Genomic DNA, 21,926 nt, shown 5'->3' with positions numbered 1-21,926 from the left:
CTTAAATGAGGAGAAATAATGGAAAATTCAGTGAGAAATCCTACATTAACATCACAGAAACAATTTTCCATGTTGGCAAGTATGTGAATTTTCTAGGTATGTGTAACATACATTAGGTTGTCAAAGATACCCAAAACCACCCTCTTCTTTTTTTGAAAACCACTGTTTTTCATGGCTCAGCTTCCTGCTACAAGAATAGGGATTCTTCCCTGTGGAGTTTTGTCAAGGTGCTTCTAATAGAGAAGGCTCTGAGCCCAGGATGTGGGACTCATGGGCCCCAAAGCAGTTTTCTATCACTCAGGTTGGTGTGATTTAGTAAGACATCTTTTCTTCCCCTCCCTGAAGTACAAGCAGATGACAATCTTTCAGAAGTCACCAAAATAATACAAGTGAGAGACCTCCGATCTTGCTGAGTGAGCCAGAGTGGCCGTCAATGCAAGTATCACTCTCCTTAACGCTGATCTCCTTAAACAACCTACAGTAAAATGCATGACTTGTTTTCTCTAGGTATTTCTTTTGCAAATACGAAAGAATGAGCATTTGTGTGCAGATTCCCATATATGTGTCCCTGTGTTAAAGATTAACAAGAATGGATAATGTGGTCCTGGCTGAAAACCGAATGGATGGTCAACAGAAGAGACTGACCACCAGTAAAGATAATAAATGGTAGCTGGTGACAAGTGCCATTATTTGTGACAAGTGCCATTATTTGAATGGGGCAGTTAAAGACAGTCCTACCACCAACATGGCCCCAACCACATTAAGTTCAGCTGTGCTGATATGTTACCAGACACTAGATATTGAAGTTTCATCTATGACTATAATAAGGAAAATAATTAGGTTCACAGAAAAATGACCCACAGACAATTTCTACTTACAGCTGATAGTGAATAGCAGATTCAAACCAATTAGTGGAAAGAAAAGCTCATTTTACTAACTCATATAGGCAAATAAACTTATTGCTTCAAAATCAAAGATCGACAAAGATCCCCACCTTGCTAATCTTCCTCATAGGGTAGAATGGTAAGAGATGTTGTCTCAAGTTTAATTTGTAAAAAGACTGAGATTGGCCACTCTCAGAATAACATTTGCTTCTTCTTGAACGTAGTATCAAGATCTTACTAGAACGTAAGCTCCTTAAACACAGGGGCTGGCAAAGTCGAGTGTAAGATGCTTAAGCAATTGTGCCACCCAGGTATCCCATAAACCAACATGTTTTTTTAAAAAAAGTGTATTTACTTTTTCAGAAGTATTTAAAGAAATGGCCTCTATCACATTGATTCTGGCCAGGAGCTGGAAGAGAAGCATTCACAGGTGAACTATATGCAGAAAATAAATAATTTTGTAGATAGATTAGCAAATTTCAGGCATTTCTCTGTACTTCTTTTGTTATCTTAGGGCTTTTGGTAATATTTTCCTTGCACGTTCCAGGCTTTCATCAGTCATGCTGCAAGATTCAACTAACAGTACCAAAAATGCCAAAGTGTGGTCCTGCCTTCAAAGAGTTCCCAGGTTCCTGAGGCCAAAAAATACATGTAACACCTTACAATTAAAAAAAATTCAGGTTATGGGGGTGTGTCGGTGGCTCCAGTTGGGTGTCTGCCTCTGGCTCGGGTCATGATCCAGGGGTCCTGGGCCCCGTCTGCTCAGAGGGGAGTCTGCTTCTCCCTCTGCCCCTCCCCCTGCTCTGGCTCTATTCTCTCCAATAAATAAAACCTTTTTAAAAAAAGCAAAAATAAACTTCTGGGACTTCATCAAAATCAAAAGCTTCTGCACAGCAAAGGAAACAGTCAAAAAAGCAAAGAGGCAACCCACGGAATGGGAGAAGATATTTGCAAATGACAGTACAGACAAAAGGTTGATATCCAGGATCTATAATGAACTCCTCAAACTCAACCCACACGAAACAGACAAACACATCAAAAAATGGGCAGAAGATATGAACAGACACTTCTCCAATCAAGACATACAAATGGCTATCAGACACATGAAAAAATGCTCATCATCATTAGCCCTCAGGGAGATTCAAATTAAAACCACATTGAGATATCACCTTACACCAGTTAGAATGGCCAAAATTAACAAAACAGGAAACAACATGTGTTGGAGAGGATGTGGAGAAAGGGGAACCCTCTTCCACTGTTGGTGGGAATGCAAGTTGGTGCAGCCTCTTTGGAGAACAGTGTGGAGATTCCTCAAGAAATTAAAAATAGAGCTTCCCTATGACCCTGCAATTGTACTCCTGGGTATTTACCCCAAAGACACAGATGTCGTGAAAAGAAGGGCCATCTGTACCCCAATGTTTATAGCAGCAATGGCCACGGTCGCCAAACTGTGGAAAGAACCAAGATGCCCTTCAACGGATGAATGGATAAGGAAGATGTGGTCCATATACACTATGGAGTATTATGCCTCCATCAGAAAGGATGAATACCCAACTTTTGTAGCAACATGGACGGGACTGGAAGAGATTATGCTGAGTGAAATAAGTCAAGCAGAGAGAGTCAATTATCACATGGTTTCACTTATTTGTGGAGCATAACAAATAGCATGGAGGACAAGGGGCGTTAGAGAGGAGTAGGGAATTTGGGTAAATTGGAAGGGGAGGTGAACCATGAGAGACTATGGACTCTGAAAAACAGTCTGAGGGGTTTGAAGTGGAGGGGGGGTGGGAGGTTGGGGTACCAGGCGTTGGGTATTATAGAGGGCACGGCTTGCATGGAGCACTGGGTGTGGTGAAAAAATAATGAATACTGTTTTTCTGAAAATAAATAAATTGGAAAAAAAAATTTCAAGTTATCTCTTGCTATGCAATAAACTACCACCAAACTTAAAAAAAGAAAAAGAAAAAAAAAAATGACAGGGGCTGACTCTCGCTCACTACACGGAGCACACACCAAGATGCCTACACCATACTAGTTCCTCACTAAGCATTAAAGGAATGGAGTTGAAGTGACGGAAAAGTAAGCCCAGAATTCAAAGGTTATTTCAGAGTGAAATTGTAAGTGTTTGAGTTGACACATTTGTCACAGAAGAATTTGTGCTTCTGCAACACTCCTCTCTGTGCCTACGAGGGTGTTTGGCTGAGCAGCTGAGCCACGGGCAGGTGCGAAAGCAAACTGTCAGAGGAATGTCATCATAGCAACAGCGAAACCAAGAAGTAGAGGCCTACCCAGCACTGAACGAAACATGTATTCACTCAGGGGCTGAGCCTGTGAGGATATTTCTATTCAAACTGCTGCACAAGAGAAAACAGGTAGGTTTGGGGATGACACGTCCAAATAAATGTAAATGAATCATCGCGGATTAAAAACAGGATCCTTCGACTCCAAATCATTATTATAAAGAACGACGTAAATAGCACTAGAGCAGAAAAACAGCAAAAGAGATGTTGCTGCTTTTGCTTTTCATGCCAACCAGAATATAACCACAATGGCATTCGGAAATTAAAAAGAAGAGGAAGCTCTTCTTTTTTTTCCCCCCCTGAAAGATATTGCTTATATACCTAGATTAAGCGAATAAACGAGACATGGACAAGTAAAGAATGACACTGAATTTTGTTGAGGGGGCACCTAGGTGGCTCAGTTGGTTAGGCTTCCACCTCTTGGTTTGGCTCAGGTCAGGATCTCAAGGTCCTGGGACTGAGCCCTGCATCGGGCTCCATGCTCACTGGGGAGTCTCCCTCTGTTCCCGGTCGTCCCCCCATGTGTGTGGGTGCTTGGCTCTCATTCCCTCTCATTCTCTCTCGAATAAATAAATCAATCTTAAAAAAATTTTTTAATTGCATTGAGAAAATAACTGAAGGATTTCTCCTTTTTTAATGTTCATGTTTTCATTCTTTTGGCTCTTTTTCAATGTCCTCAACTTTAAGAGCATACAACATTTCGGGTCCTTTCTTTTCCCCCCATTTTTACTGAAATCCAATGGCTCCAATTCCTATGAATATTTCTAATCTTTGGACTTTGAGGCCCGTGTTTTTTAAAACAGTGCATTCCAGACCAGTGCTTCCTTGACAGGGTGGCTGAAGACCAAGCCAGTCTGCTTAATGAGAACACACTGAAATAAAGTGCTGAGTTCTCTGCAATCAGCAGGGAGTTTACGTTTGGGGAGAAGAGTGCACCTGTCTCAAGGGACCAGAGGTAGAGGATAGAAAATAGTTCTCTCCTATGTACTTACTCTTCATCCAAATTGCCTAGTAAATCCATGCTGCTCCCAGACCCACGCTGCACAGGTACACACAGGCCATGAAGAGGAGGAGGAAAGAGAAGCCCTCACTGAATAACCCTATCTCCTTGATCACTCAGGAGGCCAGAACGTGGCTTTATGAGCTTCCTCCTAGGTGGTGACTGAGGGCATACAAATTCTGTAACAGTATTAGTCATCTGATTGTGTACACAGATAGAAACATGCGTCTCTTCCAAAGCCAGACTGAGAGACATTACATCCCTGGTACCAAACCCATCTCACGCCTTATCAATTATTTACAACTAAAGCTCATTAAATCGTCAGAATATCACAAAAGGGGCAAAGAGGCAAAAATAATACTGTCATGCATACATATGGCCCAGCTTCTGTCCGCTGACTCATGTTCTGGAAAGCAAATGGAGCATTTATTTCCAGATATTGTCGGAAACAATAACTCAATTGTCCTGCATTTCAAAGTAGCAAAACAGAGCAAGTATGTGCCAACAGTAATGCCTGATAAGACAGAGTTACAACCTCTCTCCACTGATCACTGCCTCACTCGAACTCTGTCTTCTTCCCTCTCTCCCTCCCTCCAACACACACAGAAACATGGACCCTCTCCATTCCGTTGTCACCCTTTTTTATTTCTTTCCAAAAGCCTTTATCATCACCTTGTAGATTACCAGGGATGTATCCATATGTGTGGGCATTTACAAATAAGAGCACTTATGTTTTCGCTGTCCCATATCCCTATTAGAATGAAAGCTCCTTGAGAAAAGAGACACTGTATCTTTTTTATATCCTACTATAACCCCAGCCCCCAGAACATGATGGTCACTTCACAAATTGTTACTGATTGAATAAAACTACGCGTGCACTGTGTAGCATTACCTGTTTTAACTTACAAATGATGCTTTTGCGGGGGTTGGGGAGATGCCTGGGTGGCTCAGTCAGTTAGGCTCATGTCATGGTCTCAGAATCATGAGACTGAGACCACACTGGGCTCCATGCTCAGCAGGGCTCAGCAGGGAGCCTGCTTGAGATTCTCTCTGCTCCTACTCCTGCTCGATCTCTCGAAAATAAATAAAATCTTTAAAAAAAAAAAACCCATACAAATGATGCTATTCAAAAAATATTCCCCTAATACTGTAATTCCCAGTAATATTCCCCTAATCTATCCATTTTAAAACACACTAACTTAGAAGTTTATGGCATGCTTCATTTAGACAGTGCATATTTAATGCAAAAGTAAGTGTGTGTGCACTTAAAGGGAATGCCTTTGCTGATATTTTATTACGCTTCACATAAAAACAGACAAAAGTAGTAAGATGCAATCCAGAGACAAAACCTAGGACAGAAAATACTCCCTACATAAAATATGTCATGCTCGAAATGAAAATTGGTAATCAAATTTCCAGCCTCCAGAATGAAAGCTTACTTTTACGTCAATAATTAAAACACTATGTTGCATCTGACAAATCCCAGTTTCTCCTTAATGTATTCTCACTGTCTGAAGAGCCTGAGTAAGAACTAAGAAATTACAATTTAAAGCTAACACTTAAAGTATCTCTCCCTTTTACCCAAATGCTCACAACCCATATAGATGATATGTTTACTGTTATTTAGATAAATTGTAAACCATAAGTAGTTTTAGAGCCATAGCTCTTCCTGGAAAAAAAATCTCAAGAAACTTAAAATAAATCTATACTGCTGCTAGATTTCACAATAAAGGTCAGAATTCAAACTGTACACGTAAGATGAGCAAGAAGAGTGGAGAAGACCATGAATTTAGTTTGACTTGGGGAGGGCCTCATTTGCCCACTCGATTCCACTTAATTGAATGGGACACCATATGCTCTTCATTCCAAGAGCTTTTATTAATTTTATTTAATGTTATTTAATTAATTTTATTAATTTATTTAATTTTAATTTATTTAATTTAATTTTAAATTTAATTAATGAATTAATTTCATTAATTCATTAATTAATCCTCTCATGAGAATGCCTACGTGATCACATCCACGTACAAATTTAAATGCAAAGGGAAATTAAAGGTAACTCCATTGGTCTTAGAATAATAGAACCCATCCCTGAACTGCATTTTCTATTGCTACAATTATAGTTGTGTCAGTGGAAAGAGGCATGGACGGATTGACCGAGCCAGTCAGGAAGAGAGCATTTAGGACCAAAATGTTCCTAACTTACTCGGAGGTAACGGTTACTTCTGGCCATCTGCCCATTTCCAATGCTTCCTATGACAAATCTGGTTTGACCTCAGCTCTTTGATGTTAATAATATGACACAATTAAGGAGCCTAAGCAGATCACAAAGATGGCAAAGTGCTGTGAGGCAAAAGAAATTTTTACATATTTCCCTGGAACTTCTCCAGCTTTCAAGTTGCTGTCCAAAGGTCAAATTATTTTCACTTCTTTGTTTTTAATGAATCAACAGATATATACATAGTCCTAGCTTATCATGCTATTTTTCTCCCCCAGTATGGATTCATATCAATTAAAGAATTTCTGCCTTCAGGCTGAGCTGCCCTTTGCCTCCCCAAGTCACCTAAGGCACCAAAATGACTCCAGATAAGAGAAGAAAGATAAAGAAATTTTTACACCAAGACTTGAAATAATAGCGTGCTTAGTGAATGTAAAATTGAAGAAATTATTGTTATCATTCTATGCAAATCAATGCCCAATATCGCCATTTAATCAAAGCAAATGTAACTCTCCTTTTGGAAGCAATAGCCTTTGGGCTCCCACTGCCTATTTCTGATTCATGTTCTCCTTCGAGTCATGATCTGACATCTACTGAAATCTAATTTAGTCCGCGTAAACATGCTATACAAAGGGCACAAATGGATGTGTTCTTACTGACATCACTTCCTAGAAAGAGCTGTGATATGATGAACTGAATACACAATGAGATTAATTTGTTACACAAATTAACATTAAATCAAGAACGATACGCAAAAGGACAGACTTTCACATGTGTGCGAAGGGAAAGTGGGTCCAGAACAATAGGAAAAATATCTCTGAAACGGCCCCTTGTTTTCTCTGCAGTAATAACCAGCTACGTACAGAATCAGGAGAAAAATCCATTCAATAAGAAAACACCTACCGAACACACAGTTGCTCTAATGTCCAGGAGATATGGAAAACGGTACTTATTGCCATGGAGCTTAGCTGAGGAAATCCAAGGTCTTTCAGACACTGAATAGTCTTATTTGAGAAAGAAAACCTTCAACTGTTACAACAAAAACTTTGCTCATTCATTCCTGGCTTCAGAACTTTAGCTACAACAATCAGGAGCCCTTCCTCACCCCACACCTACACCACTCAATACAAAGAAGAGAGGATTTTCTTTGCTAGAGTTTAGCTTCTCTTCCTCCAAAGTAGATGCTCTACTAAGCTTTCATCCACATGCCTGGGGGTCCCTCAAATTTTTCCTTATTTGACTATATGCTGCTTTTCTGTTAAATAATAATGCCAGCGACAACAGAATCTGTTGACCTCTTAATCTGCATCGAGTACTCTACCTGCTTTTCTTCTGAATCTTCGCAACAATCCCACAGAGCAGCAGCTAATATTTAAGCTGCATTTTACAAAGGAGCAAAGCAACAGTTCAAGAAATTCAGGGCCTGCAGTAGGAAGTGGCAGAGCTCAGGCCCAGACCCAGGGCTGTCTAGCTCCAGAGACCATTCGCTTAACTACAACTCTCTCTAGTGTCTGTAGAAAGAATAAAGTCTCTAAGAATAAAGTCTCTAAGAATCATTTAAGTGTTTGATTTCACAAATCATGGAATAAAGACCCCCAAAACCAAAACACAACCTCTTTTTGCTCCTACGTCTATATACACATAACACAGCATTTAACACATCTGCCCCTCAAACCTCCTTTGGCTTCCATGACTAACCTCCCTGGTTCTCCACTCAACCATCATGCCAACACTTTCTGGCCCATGCACATCTTAAATGGCAGCATTCTGAGACTTCACCCTTGGACTCTTCTCTCCTTCATCTATTCCAAGGTTTTATAGACTTTTTTTTTTAAAGCAATGCCCAGACAGACAAGCACATCCCCTTAATCCCAGCTCTGCCCTCCCTACCTAGGACTCCCATTCCTTCAACTATCCCCTGTGTGCTTGGGATTTACATCCAAGCCAAGCTTTGTCTAGGTGAAAGACACAAAAATTCTAATTTCCTGCCTGATGTCCCACAGACCCTCTGTACTCACCACTATCCAAACTTTAACTCAATCCTTGTACAAAATATGTCTCCTACATCCTTAGTACTGTGTCTCTTCACTCAAATCAGAAACATCAGGACACCTGTGGATCAGATACATCCCCTCACAGTCCACAGAAGTTCATCCCTAAACCAGTCAATACGACCTAACATGTCACTGGTCTGGGTAGATGTCTCCATTCTGATGGCCACTCTCCAGGGCAACTTTCTCCCCTCCCCCCACACAAATACCTAAAAGCAGCCCTGTCCTAATTGGCTTCCCTGATCTGGACTCTCCTCATCTTTGACTGATGCTCCTCCTGCCCATCAGATCTATCTATTTCTTTTACAAGAGACCTGACCAATTCACCCTCGTGCCACACGCCTTCCTAACTCCCTCAGAATAAAAAGCCCATCCAGGGGAATGGCACCAAGGATCCTTCAAAAGCTGACCACACTGGTCCCTCTTGTCTAGTTTCCACCTCTGATTCTATCCTTCCTGTGGTCACTCTGGGTAAGGATGCTACTCCCAGAACATGCTGTCATCCCCTTGAGTCTTATGTTTATTCTTCTGCTTGGAATTAAGTCCTCAAACCAATTGCCTTTTGAATTCCCTCTTGTCTTTTATTCAAACCCTATCAACACCATCAACATCCTCTTCCTAACCTAGCATAAGGAGCATTGTTTTGTTGACAGAATTTTCCAGGCTCTGCATTTCACTGGACACTATAAGCCAGATCTGTCTGGTCAGAGAGGCATGACTAACCCGCAGGTCCCCAAGGGAATTTCCCCAAGGTGCAACAGCTAGTTAAATGAGTATTAACTTTCCAAATGTTCTCTAAGTTACCAAAAATAAATATGTGTAACAGTTACTGCTCTATGATGTTAGTATTATGAGCAATGTCCATTAAAAGAATTGAAAGCCTATAATAAAACATCTAGACAATGCCTTCTCCTGCAGTAATCCCTTGTGTGTTCAACTCACAATTCCCCCACCAATTCCTCAAGCAAAGCAGAACATTCAAATCACCCTAAACATCTTATGGCTTTGCACTATTTGTGCACTTTTCCCAGTAATTCCATTAACTTCAGTCTCCACCCAATGTTACCAAATATTAATGTGAGAGAGGTATTATAATCATGTAATGTATTAAGAAGAGTGGTCCATTTCATTATGTATGTATATAAGTGGGAGGTAATAGAAAAAGGTCCTGAACTTCTGTGCTGTTTGAGAACTCTGACTTTGAAACTGAATTTGAGATGAAATATGCCAAAAAGAAAAATTAATCAAAACTAATGAACATTTAAAGAAGTTGTAAGTAGTTTAATGTACTCACTCCTTCTGCTCTGTATATCTTAGCCAATACTTCTGATCATGTTTTATTTTTACAAAAATTTTCAGCAATTCTATCAAGTAATAAAAATAGAATATAAGAGAAAACTTCTAAAGAGGCCAAAACATGGATCCCTTCAGTGGAAAGAGGAAGTGATAGTGGCCCACTTTCTATTATGTGGATGACCAGAACAGACATATCCTTCAATGACCATACCAAGCAAGGAAGTGCAAGGCTCAAGGTGCAGGGCTTGGTACCAACCTCCGCTGCTCTTCCCCGTGTTCTCCTGAAGGGACAGTGAGGCATTCATCCATGTGTCCGTGCAGCAACCTGAGGACGTCACCACCAATTAGATACCCTGTAAAGATTCAATCAGTCACATTTGAGCGGTCATGGTCAGATGCTGAAAGCCGGACAGATCATCTGGTCCCATCTTCTATTTTCACAAACAGAGAAACAAAAGCTTAGTGAGGCTTCAATGCCTGGCCCAAATCACAGAGAAGAATGGTGTCACCTGCTTGCCACCTCTGAAATCATGGTGTCTGAGTCCCATGGGTAGTCATGTCCCCACTAGAAAACACACCCTCAACCCCATAAAATCCTCCCTTTCATATACAAGAATGGGTAGGATCAGACTGAACCAGCATAAATGAGAACAATCAGAACATAAATGCAGACGGATCCCGAGAAATCCTTATGCATAAACACTACTGTGATCTGGCTCTAAGTCACCCAGCCGTGGACGATGAGAAACCTCAATGTTAGCCTAACTCAGCAACACCCTGAGGCCAAAACACTGGAGTGAATAACATCTAGAAAGCTCACACATAAAGCCCACACAAATAAGCAAAAGCAGCAGCAGTAGCAGAAGAATAGAAAAAAAAAGATCAATGTTCACACAAACTTCACTTCTAAATAGCGATTTAACTGAGATTCTTAAATGTCACGTATCTGCATTCTGGAAGGGTCTAACACAAAATGCTCTAATTAACAATCTGCTCATTATTACAATTCCAGAGATGACTGTCAACTGTGCAGCTGGGACAAGCCCTCTCACAGAAGTGGAGTTTTTACCTTGGGCGGCTTCGCTTCCTGAGCTGATGGGGGCCACGCTCCAGAGAGTCTGCTGGAAAGCAGCGTCCACGTGTAAGCTTCCATTGCCGTAAGACAAATGCTGCAGGAGAGGCAAAAGGAGACATCTCTTCAGGTGCTTGGAAGGCTCACTACGTGAGTGCTCTTATCAGCTGGAACCTAACACTGCAGACTGGGAAATGTCCACAGACGGCATCTATTTCAGTCCTGTCACTGAGTCATTGAGAGACCAGCAGAAGGAAAATCAGAGTTCCTATTTGACTGCAGGCATTTTCAACCTCATTCTAAGTAACTCATCAGGAAATGCAAACAAGACTAGGAAAATAAACGTGTTTAAACAGACTTATTTGTTTTAAGGTTCGTTGGTAGACAAAAATGTTCAGGTATAGTGGGCACTTATCATTGAAACTGTAATTAAGTGTCCTACATATCACACTGTGACAGTTTTTTGATGGTGAGGTAGGTAAAATCTACTTGGTTTTATCGGGTCCTCTGGGAACTTTTATCTGCAATTTGATATAATAGCCGTTAGGTGGCAATGTTTCCTAATACGCATCTCAAACCGGGGCACTGAATTTCCTCCAAAATTCAGATATTACAAATTTCAGATTTTCCTTCTTAAAAATAGAAATGTGCTAAAGTAATAACATATTTCCTATCTCTGAGCACCATCATATATGAGTTATCAAATGATTAGTAAAGAAAAACAAAATTACGAGTCCAGCCAAATATGTGTTGCTCATTTTACTAATCAGTGCTTCGTTGCCTCTAGAGTTTCAAAGAGACACAGAACAACCACATTTTCCTTAGAGTCATCTCAGTAAACACCACCAATATTCCTGTACTGTTTCTGCAACACCTCTCCAAAGCTGATGACAGCCCAAGCTTTTAAAGTCTTTAACTGTACTAGATTTTCCCCTGAAATCTGACCCTCCAGGTTAGATGAAGAGTGATTACAATCACACTTCCATGCTCCACAGGTTGTTCAAGACCCTCTTGCTGAAGCATACCATTCTCAAGTCACTAGCAAAAATAGGCATTTCACCATCTTTCTCTTAGGAACAAAACCAAAGGAAGTTTTGACCTTTCACACATATACATCTTTCTTATCGATAATCTTTCTAATCAAAAAAATTAAAAGTTTACCAGTTGATGCATCAGATTTAGCAATCACTTGCTCTGACCCCTCTGTTCCTCTCAAGGAGATGGGCCTGTTTACTACCCCTTAGCCTGAGCCTGTCCCACTGCCACAAAATCCCAGCTGAGATTTGGTTATTCAATTCTTCCCCAGTATTAATATTATTTAACTATTTACAAATAAGTCGTATGCGCTCTGCTTCCGCAACCAAGAAAAATACAAATTCCTTCAAAGCAATCATCACACGATGTCATTGTTCTGTGTATATTTCTTCCCCATTTCTTAAGCTATTAGAAACAGGTTCACGACTGTATACCCACATTGAACAGCACTGTTCACTAAGCAAGTACATGGAGAAGCCAACCAAACCTTTAGAATCTAAGTAGTACAAACCAAAAAAATTTTCTGAAGTTTATTCTAGGCATATTCTATAAATATGCCTATTTCAATGATCTGAGTTAAAATAACAGCACACACACACACACACACACACACACACATCCATATGGATTTTCCCAAACCATTACAAGACAATTCAAAACAATGATTCTATTTTTACGTTTAAATTCGAGTGAAAGTTCATACCTTATGACGATAAATGCCATCATTTGTTAGCTCACCATGTTTCACGAACATGTTGTGTAGGAAGCCTGTGTTAAATAGTAAGGGAACACCTTCTCTGGACCCTGAGGGTGCTTGTCATAGGGAAGGGAAGGTTAAATATATAGGCAAAATGCTACAAGGCAGCATTTTTTTAAACTGTTAGGTGAAATGTAATCAAAATGCTACAGGAATGGAGAAAAATGAACACTTTAGCCAACCTAACGTGAACATGGTTCGTCACACAGAACTTTGAGGACAGGCAACATCTGCACCAGAGATGTATTTTGGGTGGGATGAGGGCTTTGAGGGGTCAGTAGAACTGTGTGGTCTGGTATTTAGAGATACCGTCCTCAAGTAAGTTGGTACATACACTGGATTTGGGAATGTGTATTAATAATGAATGATAAGGCACTAAGTAGAAATGTTTAAAACGTGCCAAAATTTTTCCGAGACAATTTACATTTTGTCAACAAGCTTGGAGATTTTCATTTTTAATATACCACAAACATCATAATGGAAAGTGGCCTGGACCTCTCTAGCCCTCCAAGATGCTCTGATGGAGAGATATGGGAACATCAAATAGAGAGCTTCACCTGTGGGGCTTAGAGCACATGCTCAGAACACAGTGAGACATGGATCTGCAGAGAAGTCAGGTACAAGGACCTGTACTTCACAAAATATGGAGCCACTGCTATGGGAAAATAATGGGGGTGTGGAGGTGGGTTAAGATGCAATTTTCAAATCCTACCTAAGCCGAGATATAAATACTACATATGAGAGGATCATAAAAGTATGAAAATTTCAGTCAGAGAAAGTCCAAAAAAATTTCAAGTTCATATCACACTGTATAAACTTATCTAGATAATGCCCATTCTTCTCAAGAAAATATTCTCCAGGCCTTATTATTTTGGACGCTTCTCATTAATTTTGCTGCTTAAACAGCAAAGGGAAGTCTGAGGAAGAACAACATCAGGTCAGGCCTGTCACATTAAATACTCAGGATGCAGTAACAATTTCAGTCACTAAAAGGAAGTACTCCTTAAAGCAAAAGCAATGTTGGCCGAGGTTGAAAGCAAAGTGGACCTTAGGCTGAAACATGTAACTACTCTAGAATTTACATACCATGGGAGCATCAACCCATCAGCAAAGGTCACCTTGACCTTTCTGTTAGTGACTCTCAAGATCTAATGACCACAGGAATCAGTAGAGGATCTGTCAACAAACGCAGATTTGAACTCAGAAGTGGAGGCAACCAAGGCTGCTGTGGTCCCAGAACGGTGTTTTGGGGAACAGGACATTCTATGATCGAAGCACAAAATCTCAGAAACAGGATATTCTAAATAATCAGAACTCCACTTTGATAAATTTTAGTTTTCTCTGTAACCTTGTGCATCTATTTTGTGCATTTTAAAACTTACAATCTTGGAACACTGCATCAAAAACTAATGATGTAAAAAACAAAAACAAAAACTAATGATGTATTATTGTATGGTGACTGACATAACACAATAAAAAATTTAAAAAAATAAAATAAAATGAAACCTTACGAAGACAAGCAGTCAACAGGCTTTCTCAGGTTGCCCACGGAGTCTTTAGCACAAAAATTTCTTTAGACTATCTGAATTCAACCCTTATCGGATGCATTTGTTCAACACATCTACTTCTCTAAGCATCAGGCACTTGGGCCCTGGTGAGCAACATTCTGGATAAATTACCATCCAGTGACAGGGAACACAAGTAAGCAAGACATATCACCACACGAGCTTCATTTGTTTTCTTCTGAGAAAAAAAAATGAGGGGCACAGAACAGACACTCTTTCCACGTGTAATATCCTACGCTTCCATCACCTGAGCCCCAGAGAGAAAAAAAGGAAAAAGCTCACAGTAAATAAATAAATAATGCACTGGTTGACGCCATCATTAGCTTGGAAATATTTATGGTCATGGTCCTTCTTAGCTATCGATATTTTTATGCAACGTGAGGCAATTCAGCAACTTATTCTACCATCAAAACAACTAGCATCTCTTATCAGAAATTCAGAGATGGGGCGGGGAAGAGGTAGGGAAATTCTTAGGAAGCCCGAAAGAGTCTTCTTCAAGCATCTGTCATCACTCTTTATTATTTTTTTTTTAAGATTTTATTTATTTGGCAGAGAGGGATCACAAGTAGACGGAGAGGCAGGCAGAGAGAGAGAGAGGGAAGCAGACTCCCCGAAGAGCAGAGAGCTCCATGAGGGACTCGATCCCAGGACCCTGAGACCATGACCTGAGCCGAAGGCAGCGGCTCAACCCACTGAGCCACCCAGGCGCCCCTGTCATCACTCTTTAGATCGTGGGGCTCTGTTCTTCCTTTCAGACATTTGTTTGGCAATGTTCTCATGGATCTTAAAAACAAACAAAAAAAACCCTATTTCTATAGTTGACCTAGTTAAGAAAAAATTAGTCAAAAATCAACATTTCCAAGCAGGCAATCTAATCCATGGACTGAAGACTTCTGTGCATAACAGGCTGATTTTACATCTTTCTAAATAAGTAAAGCTTGTTTTACCTTGTCTTGTTTAGTTTGAAATAGATTCACAGTCAGCAATACCTACTTGACCATGTTTTCTCTATTTTAAATTGTCTTTTTCTCTTATATTTAAGCTGCTTTGCCCAAGTCTTCTTGAAAAAACAAGTAGTCCAATAGGAGCAAAGGAATTTCTTTGTCCTTTTGGCGAGCCCTACAAAGGAGATTAAGATATCATTCCATATTAGAATACGAAATAGCCAGATGAGAAAGGACTGTATTTGGATGAATGATTTACAACCATCTCTAGGAAAAAGACCCTTTATTCCTGGGAAATCAAGCGGGGAGGTCCAACTTGTAAAGCAGAGGAGGACGGAGCCTGGGGGCTCCCAGTACCCAACACAGCACCCTCTCCCGTCCATGAGGCACCTCTGCAGAGCACAGGCTGCAAATCAGTCACTTACAGTCCGTCCATTTTAACCCAGTTAGCATTCCAACAGTTATGAGCTATAGTAGAGTACCAAATGCACATTCCAATGGTTTAACCTTAGCTCGTCACTGTTCCTGGATGAAAAACAGATCAAGGTCAATGGATACCAATGACAAAAAGTCATAAAATCAATGACTAGAAATGTTTATTTAGAGTAGTTGGTTATAAGGACTGTGCTTTTCAGCCAAAGTTCTAAACTTGTTTCCTTGGAAAGACACCAGAGACTTCTCAGAATGTGAACCTGGCTTTCCAGGACAAGCCTTTATTTAAAATCAGCTACCCTACTCCCTTCATGCTCCCTTTCTGATTTTCTCTTCTGATGAAGTATCTGCCTTTTCCTTAACCTTTCTCAATAAGTACAAACCTTCCAGGTAAACATTGGTGGTAACTCATAAGCAATTCGTACATGTACCATTCAAGGAGCTACAGTCTTGCTTGGATCAAAGCACTTAATCCTCCTAAAACCTCTGTGAGCTAGATTTATCATCACCTTACTGCAGATGAAGAAACTGACGGTTTTGAAAAGTTGTGTGACTGGCCCAGGATCATATTTACACCAAGAAACAAAATACATAGACACACAGCCCATTTTTAGTTATCCAGTTGTATGTGGATTATTCCAACTGCCATATTCCAAAGACCTTTAACTCCGGCACTTCTTGCCTGTATGTACTTTCTCTAGATCCTTCTAATCAACCACAGTGGCAACATGAGATTATAATTAACCATCTCTGTATCTTATACCCTAAACAGTAACACATACTTACTGCCTTTGTAGTATTCTCAAACATTGCCCTAGGTGTTTGGTTCATTTCTTCCACTAGTTCTTTGATGGTAGTAACCACACACAATGTGCCCTTGGTCCTTCCCGTGCTTTCTACGACATGCTAGGTGTTCAGAGATGAGCATTACAAGCACGGAGTCTGTTACCCAATGAAAGAGAAATCTTAACAGTCTGGTTGGCCACCGTATGTAGCTCTCAAAGAGGTTACCAGAAGAGGAACTTGCATAAAAGGGCTAAAAGGGGAGGCACCTGAGTGGCTCAGTGGGTTAAAGCCTCTGCCTTCAACTCAGGTCATGATCTCAGGGTCCTGGGATTGAGACCTGCATCAGGCTCTCTGTTCGGCGGGAAGCCTGCTTCCCCGCCTCTCTCTCTGCCTGCCTCTCTGCCTGCTTGTGATCTCTGGCTATCAAATAAATAAATAAATAATCTTTAAAAAGAAAAAAAGGGGGCTAAAAGGTATCTCGAACATAACTTGTGGATTTCATTAATCATGAGGTTTATTGATTTCTAAAAGCAAGAGAAGGTGAGCCTCATGCATTAGGATTATTGGTCTTATTTGTATAGTGCTTTTTCAATCAAACCATATTCAAATTCATTATCTCATTGCTTCATCCCAGGAACCTTGTGTTAAGTATAATCATCATCATGTTGCAAGTGAGAAAGCTAGAATTCAGGCAATTACACGCCTCTCTCTGAAAAGTGGTAGCAGAATTGATTCAAGAAGCCGCAGCCCTGGTGAGATTGCCCATTTTTTACTCCTTCAGTGGAAAGTACAAGTCATATGGCAAAAAACATGCATGGTTATGCCAAAATCAAAATAAGATCTGTAGATCTTTAAAAGTATTCATGGACTATTTTTAGCTGTTATTGGTTTCCATGTAAAACTACAACTGAAAATGTCTATCTCCTGATCAAGACATACAGCACCTTAATGCACAGCATATGCACACAGCAAGGGCTTAATAAATGCTTATTTGACAAGCTGACACACTTGTCCTAGAAATGTGGAGGGTGCCTGTTTCCACCTCCATTGGTTAAGAGACAAAAGGAGAGAAATGCTCCAGGCCTCCCTTTAGCAAGGCAATGTTAGCTGTTCCATTTAATTTAATACTCCCTGTCAGTTACAAGAACACTGTTTCGTCATTTCCCTGTCTTATTACCTCTTTCCACAAAGCAAGTAAAACAAAACTGCTCTTCTCTCAAAACTGGAACTAAATGGGTTGGTAAGCGAAATTGACTTCCAATATCCTGAAACCCAATTGAACTCCCATATTCATGAAGCAGGGGGTACCAACTACCTACTTAATCCTAAATTCATTACACATAAATAATATTTTGATTTATGCCAGTCAGAATACACTTTCTATAAACCAGTCTGTGCTTAACTGAAACAATGTTTTACTTCTGATTTTTATTTCAATTACCATTCACTATGGTGTTTGGAATTTTTTTATAGAAATAGACATGTAATGTTTATAATATCTCCATTTATACCTGTTCACTTTCTTTCTTTTTTTTTTTAAAGATCTAAGTAATCCCTTACACCCAAAGTGGGGTTTGAACTCACAACCCCAAGATCAAGAGTCATATGCTCTACTGACTGAGCCAGTCAAGCGCTCCTGTTTGTCTAATTACTTTTTCAACCTTAAAATAAAAAGAATATTTTGCACTGGCTTCCTTCATACTCCCATTGACTTCACCCTTCTGCAAACTTTGGTACAGGATTATTCTTTGGCAAAAATACAGTTCACTAAGTAACTTAAGTCAAATATATCATGGCCTCGCCACAGAAATAAAATACACTTCCGAAGTTGAAATAAGACCTTCTTTTTCCCTTCTCCCATTGCTAACCCCTGCCCTCTGAAACAATGTCGTGTGGATGAGAGAGGAGAACTCATTGTGTCCATTTCTCCTTTCTCAACAGGTACGAGCTTCTCGTATAACCACCTGCTTTCATAGATGTCAGAATTGGTACTCACAACCTCCATAATATAGCCTTCTTCACTGGGCACAAAATAAGGTCCACAGAATTTTGAATTCCTGATTCGACTGCATTTCCATGCCGTTGGTACAATAATCTAAGAACAGGTGCTCTCAGACTCACAAACACACGAGCGAACGGTACCAGGGAAGCTTAAACCTGGGAAACCACACTTCCACAAAGGTCACATTATTCCCCTACTTAAGGAGTTATTTGTCACTCATCAAGAAGAGATACGGATTTATCTCTAAGTAACTTCCCTAGATCGTTCGCAGTCTACAGAGAAAGCGGGATTGGCCTGCGCTTGATCCCACCACCAAACACGTGACCGCGTGGGCCCACTTACCAGGTACCGCTCAGAGGACACACTGACCAAGATGAGGTCATCTCCGACTCGAACCTTCTCTCCTTCCGACCGCTGCTTGGAGGCAGGATGAATGGTCCACCAGCAAGCCTCCCCTGCAGGATGAACATAAAGAGGCACCTCTCACTCTGAAATACATCTTTCTTGCCAGCAGCTCCAAAATGAAAGAGGAAAATAAAACAAGGCTTCCAAATCAGTCTCCTAACAAATGAATAAAACCGTCCTTCCCACAGCTTCCCGAAGTTTGAAACTGACTGTAAATTCGTCTTGCAGACCACGAAAATCAAAAGACTGAGGCCAAATTAACTCAGGATAAAGACATACTGAAATGCAAAGATTCTCCTCATGGAACCCCGCTGTGGCATTTTGTAAAGTGAGGTTTGGTGTCTCCCCCCCTCTAAAAAGCTATTTATGCTACCATTAGGCCAAATTTACCAGTCATGCTGACCTTCCTGCATTCTTTACATAATCCCATGTTCACTGCTCTCTGTACAAATATCTAGTTTTCTGGCACATGATTTTCAAAAGGACTTGGGGTGTTGTAATGCAACAGTTGTGTTGTATCAATTTTAAAACTCTACTTGTGGGGGACACAGATTAAAAATAGATACAGTGTTGTCACTGAAATTTTACTATTCTGTGCCTTGTTTTTATTCTTTATTTTAATGGGTGGTAGTTTCCACTAAACTAAGGGTAAAATTATATAAAAGAATCCTACTATAGAAAGATACATTATAAAAATAACTGGGTACACTTAAATCAAATCATTTTTTCTAGAACTAGTCAAGCATAAGCCTCTTGAGCCACATAACAATTCATTCTCCAGGCCCATTAGCTACAGTATAAATTTATATAAACAATTCTTCAACCTGTTTATAGTTCCTTTTAGAATGTAAATGCAAGCTTTATCCAAAAATGAGAATAGTTTTTCGGTGGTATCTGTTATCTAATACTTACTCCATCCCTTTCACCAGCTTTATTGTTTTTCCCTAATACTTGTTTTTTTTTTCTTCTTTGCTAATTCCCCAATGCCAGAATATAAGTTTCGTAACAGCAGGAACTTTATGTGTTTTGTTCATTGGGGTTTCCCCAGCTCCTACTAGCATACTACAGGCACTAAATAAAAATTTGATTTGCATAAATGGGTAAATTAATCATCCAGTAACATTTCTCAAGCATTCTTACAGCCAGTCTGTAATGAACCCTGAGATGCTTTTCTTAGACACACCATAGTCCTACCTGAACGTCACCTTACAGGACTCATTATTCATTCAATTCACATTTTTAGAGTTGCAGGGAGTTTTCATTCATTCACTCAAGCAATTATAAAGCACCCACTATTTGTCAATCATTGTTTTAGTAGCTGGGGATGCATCGATGAACAAGGAAGAAAAAATCATCTGCCTTAGGAGTTTAATTCTGATCAAAGCACATAAGAAATAAGAAATAATAATAATGCAGCAGCAATTCAGATGAAGTAAAAAGCTATGGGGAAAATAGTAGTATAAGTGGATCAGATGTAGGCAGAGGGACTACCTCATTTTGTTGTTTTGACTTATATAATCATCTCAGTGTATGAAAACAAATTCTAGATCATGCATGTTCTTTACTCCTTTTGAGAAAGAGAACTGAAGACTTTTTCATCTAACTGCTGCTGAAGGATATCAAAAGAGAAAAAAACTTTTTAACATCTAGCAAAGACACAGAGGAATGACTGAGCTTGTATAAAATGAAATAAAAATCAAAAATAGTATTTATCTTGGGGAGCCTGGGTGGCTCAGTTGGTTAAGTGGCTGACTCTTGGGTTAAGCTCAGGTCGTGATTTCAGGGTCCTAGGATGAGTCCCATGAGGGGCTCTGCACTCAGTGGGGAGTCTGCTTCTGCCTTGCCCTCTGCCCCTCCGCCACTCTCCCTCCCTCTAAAATAAATAAATAAAATCTTAAAAAAGAAAGAAAAAGAAAATAATACTTATCTTTTTGGTGTCTAGAATTCTGGAATTTTCATGCATAATGATGTACTGGTCTCTTAAGAGTTAATTAGGTTGGTGACTATTACTTTATTTTTATCCATTTGTTGTCTGAAAACTTTAGAGTACAAGAAAGTATTTTTTAAATATTTTATTTACTTGAGAGAGAGAGAGAGAGCAAGAGAAAGCATGAGTTGGGGTGGGAAAGGCAGAGAGAGAGGGAGAAGCAGGCTCCCAGCTGAGCAGGGAGCCCAATGTAGGACTCGATCCAAGGACTGCTGTATCACAACCTGAACCAAAGGCAGACCTGAGCCAAAGGAAGATCCTTAACTGATTGAACCACCCAGTCTCGCCTGGGAAAGTATTTTTTTAAATACAAACAGGAAAAAAATAAAATAAAATACGAATAGGGGGTAGATGTGGGGGCAAAGCTTGATCCTACCTCTGAAAGGAACTACTTAATAGGAGTTGGTCTATTGCCCTCCTTTTATTTCTATTTGGTCTTTTACTTATTTTTAATTCTAAAAGTCATGCATGCTCATTGTAAAAGATTAAATAATCACATTGAACATAGCTGTATAAAATGTAACAGAATAAAATATAGGGCCTCTGTCCTCCTATTTTGATTTTCTGAAAGGATAAATGTGTTTATGTATACATTTTGGTTTGAAATATAAAAATACATGTATATTCAGACAGATCTGTAGCCCTCTGGACACAGAAATGAAGCACTTTCATTTTCTTTCTTTTCTGTTTCAACGCTGATATTAAGTATTTTCATTTTTTAGACAAACTATTTTTAAGATAAAAGATAAAAGAGGTTTGCAGGCTATTTCACGAGCAGATCAGTGCACACTAATACGGTTAACAGCCAGTAAATCGGGTAATAAGTATGGTTTTTCTAGCCAAATCTCTAAAAAGACTAAGGTCTGAGATACAATTTAAACATCCAGCTAATTACATGGCAATGACAAACAAACAGGAACAACATACACTTCCTTCTTCTACTAAAAACTTTCCTTAGAAAGGCTTTCATTTTTGTCTTCCTGACCCCAACCATAAGAACATTTATCTACCGTATCTCTATATCTTACATCTTCCAGTTCCATCCCTACCACATTCTCTTGGAACGCAGCCTCTTCCGGGAAAAAGGTGCTCACCTGTTGTGTCCTCTTGCAAGCCAACATCAAAGGCCAGTTTATCAGTTGAAGACCGGGAGGTGGACAGGCAGCACAGATACTAGAAGATATAGAATCAG

The 21,926-nt window shown here is 39.8% G+C and overlaps 1 protein-coding gene across 6 annotated transcripts in view; it reads right to left on the bottom strand.

Annotated features, from left to right (window-relative positions):
- Nucleotides 1–21,926, bottom strand: part of RYR2 (ryanodine receptor 2) — a 535,490-nt gene that overhangs the window by 392,289 nt on the left and 121,275 nt on the right. For all 6 annotated transcript variants that reach the window (XM_044239419.1, XM_044239420.1, XM_044239421.1 and 3 more), the window contains 4 exons: nt 21,829–21,907; nt 18,685–18,797; nt 10,819–10,918; nt 10,006–10,102 (listed from right to left, as the gene is read on the bottom strand). In XM_044239419.1, coding sequence (XP_044095354.1) covers nt 10,006–10,102; nt 10,819–10,918; nt 18,685–18,797; nt 21,829–21,907 — 389 coding nt within the window. The remainder of the gene's footprint in view (nt 1–10,005; nt 10,103–10,818; nt 10,919–18,684; nt 18,798–21,828; nt 21,908–21,926) is intronic.

Source organism: Neovison vison, chromosome 2, assembly GCF_020171115.1.
Source record: "Neovison vison isolate M4711 chromosome 2, ASM_NN_V1, whole genome shotgun sequence".
In the NCBI taxonomy this organism is placed as follows: domain Eukaryota; kingdom Metazoa; phylum Chordata; class Mammalia; order Carnivora; family Mustelidae; genus Neogale; species Neogale vison.
This window is presented reverse-complemented; position numbering and strand designations above follow the sequence as displayed.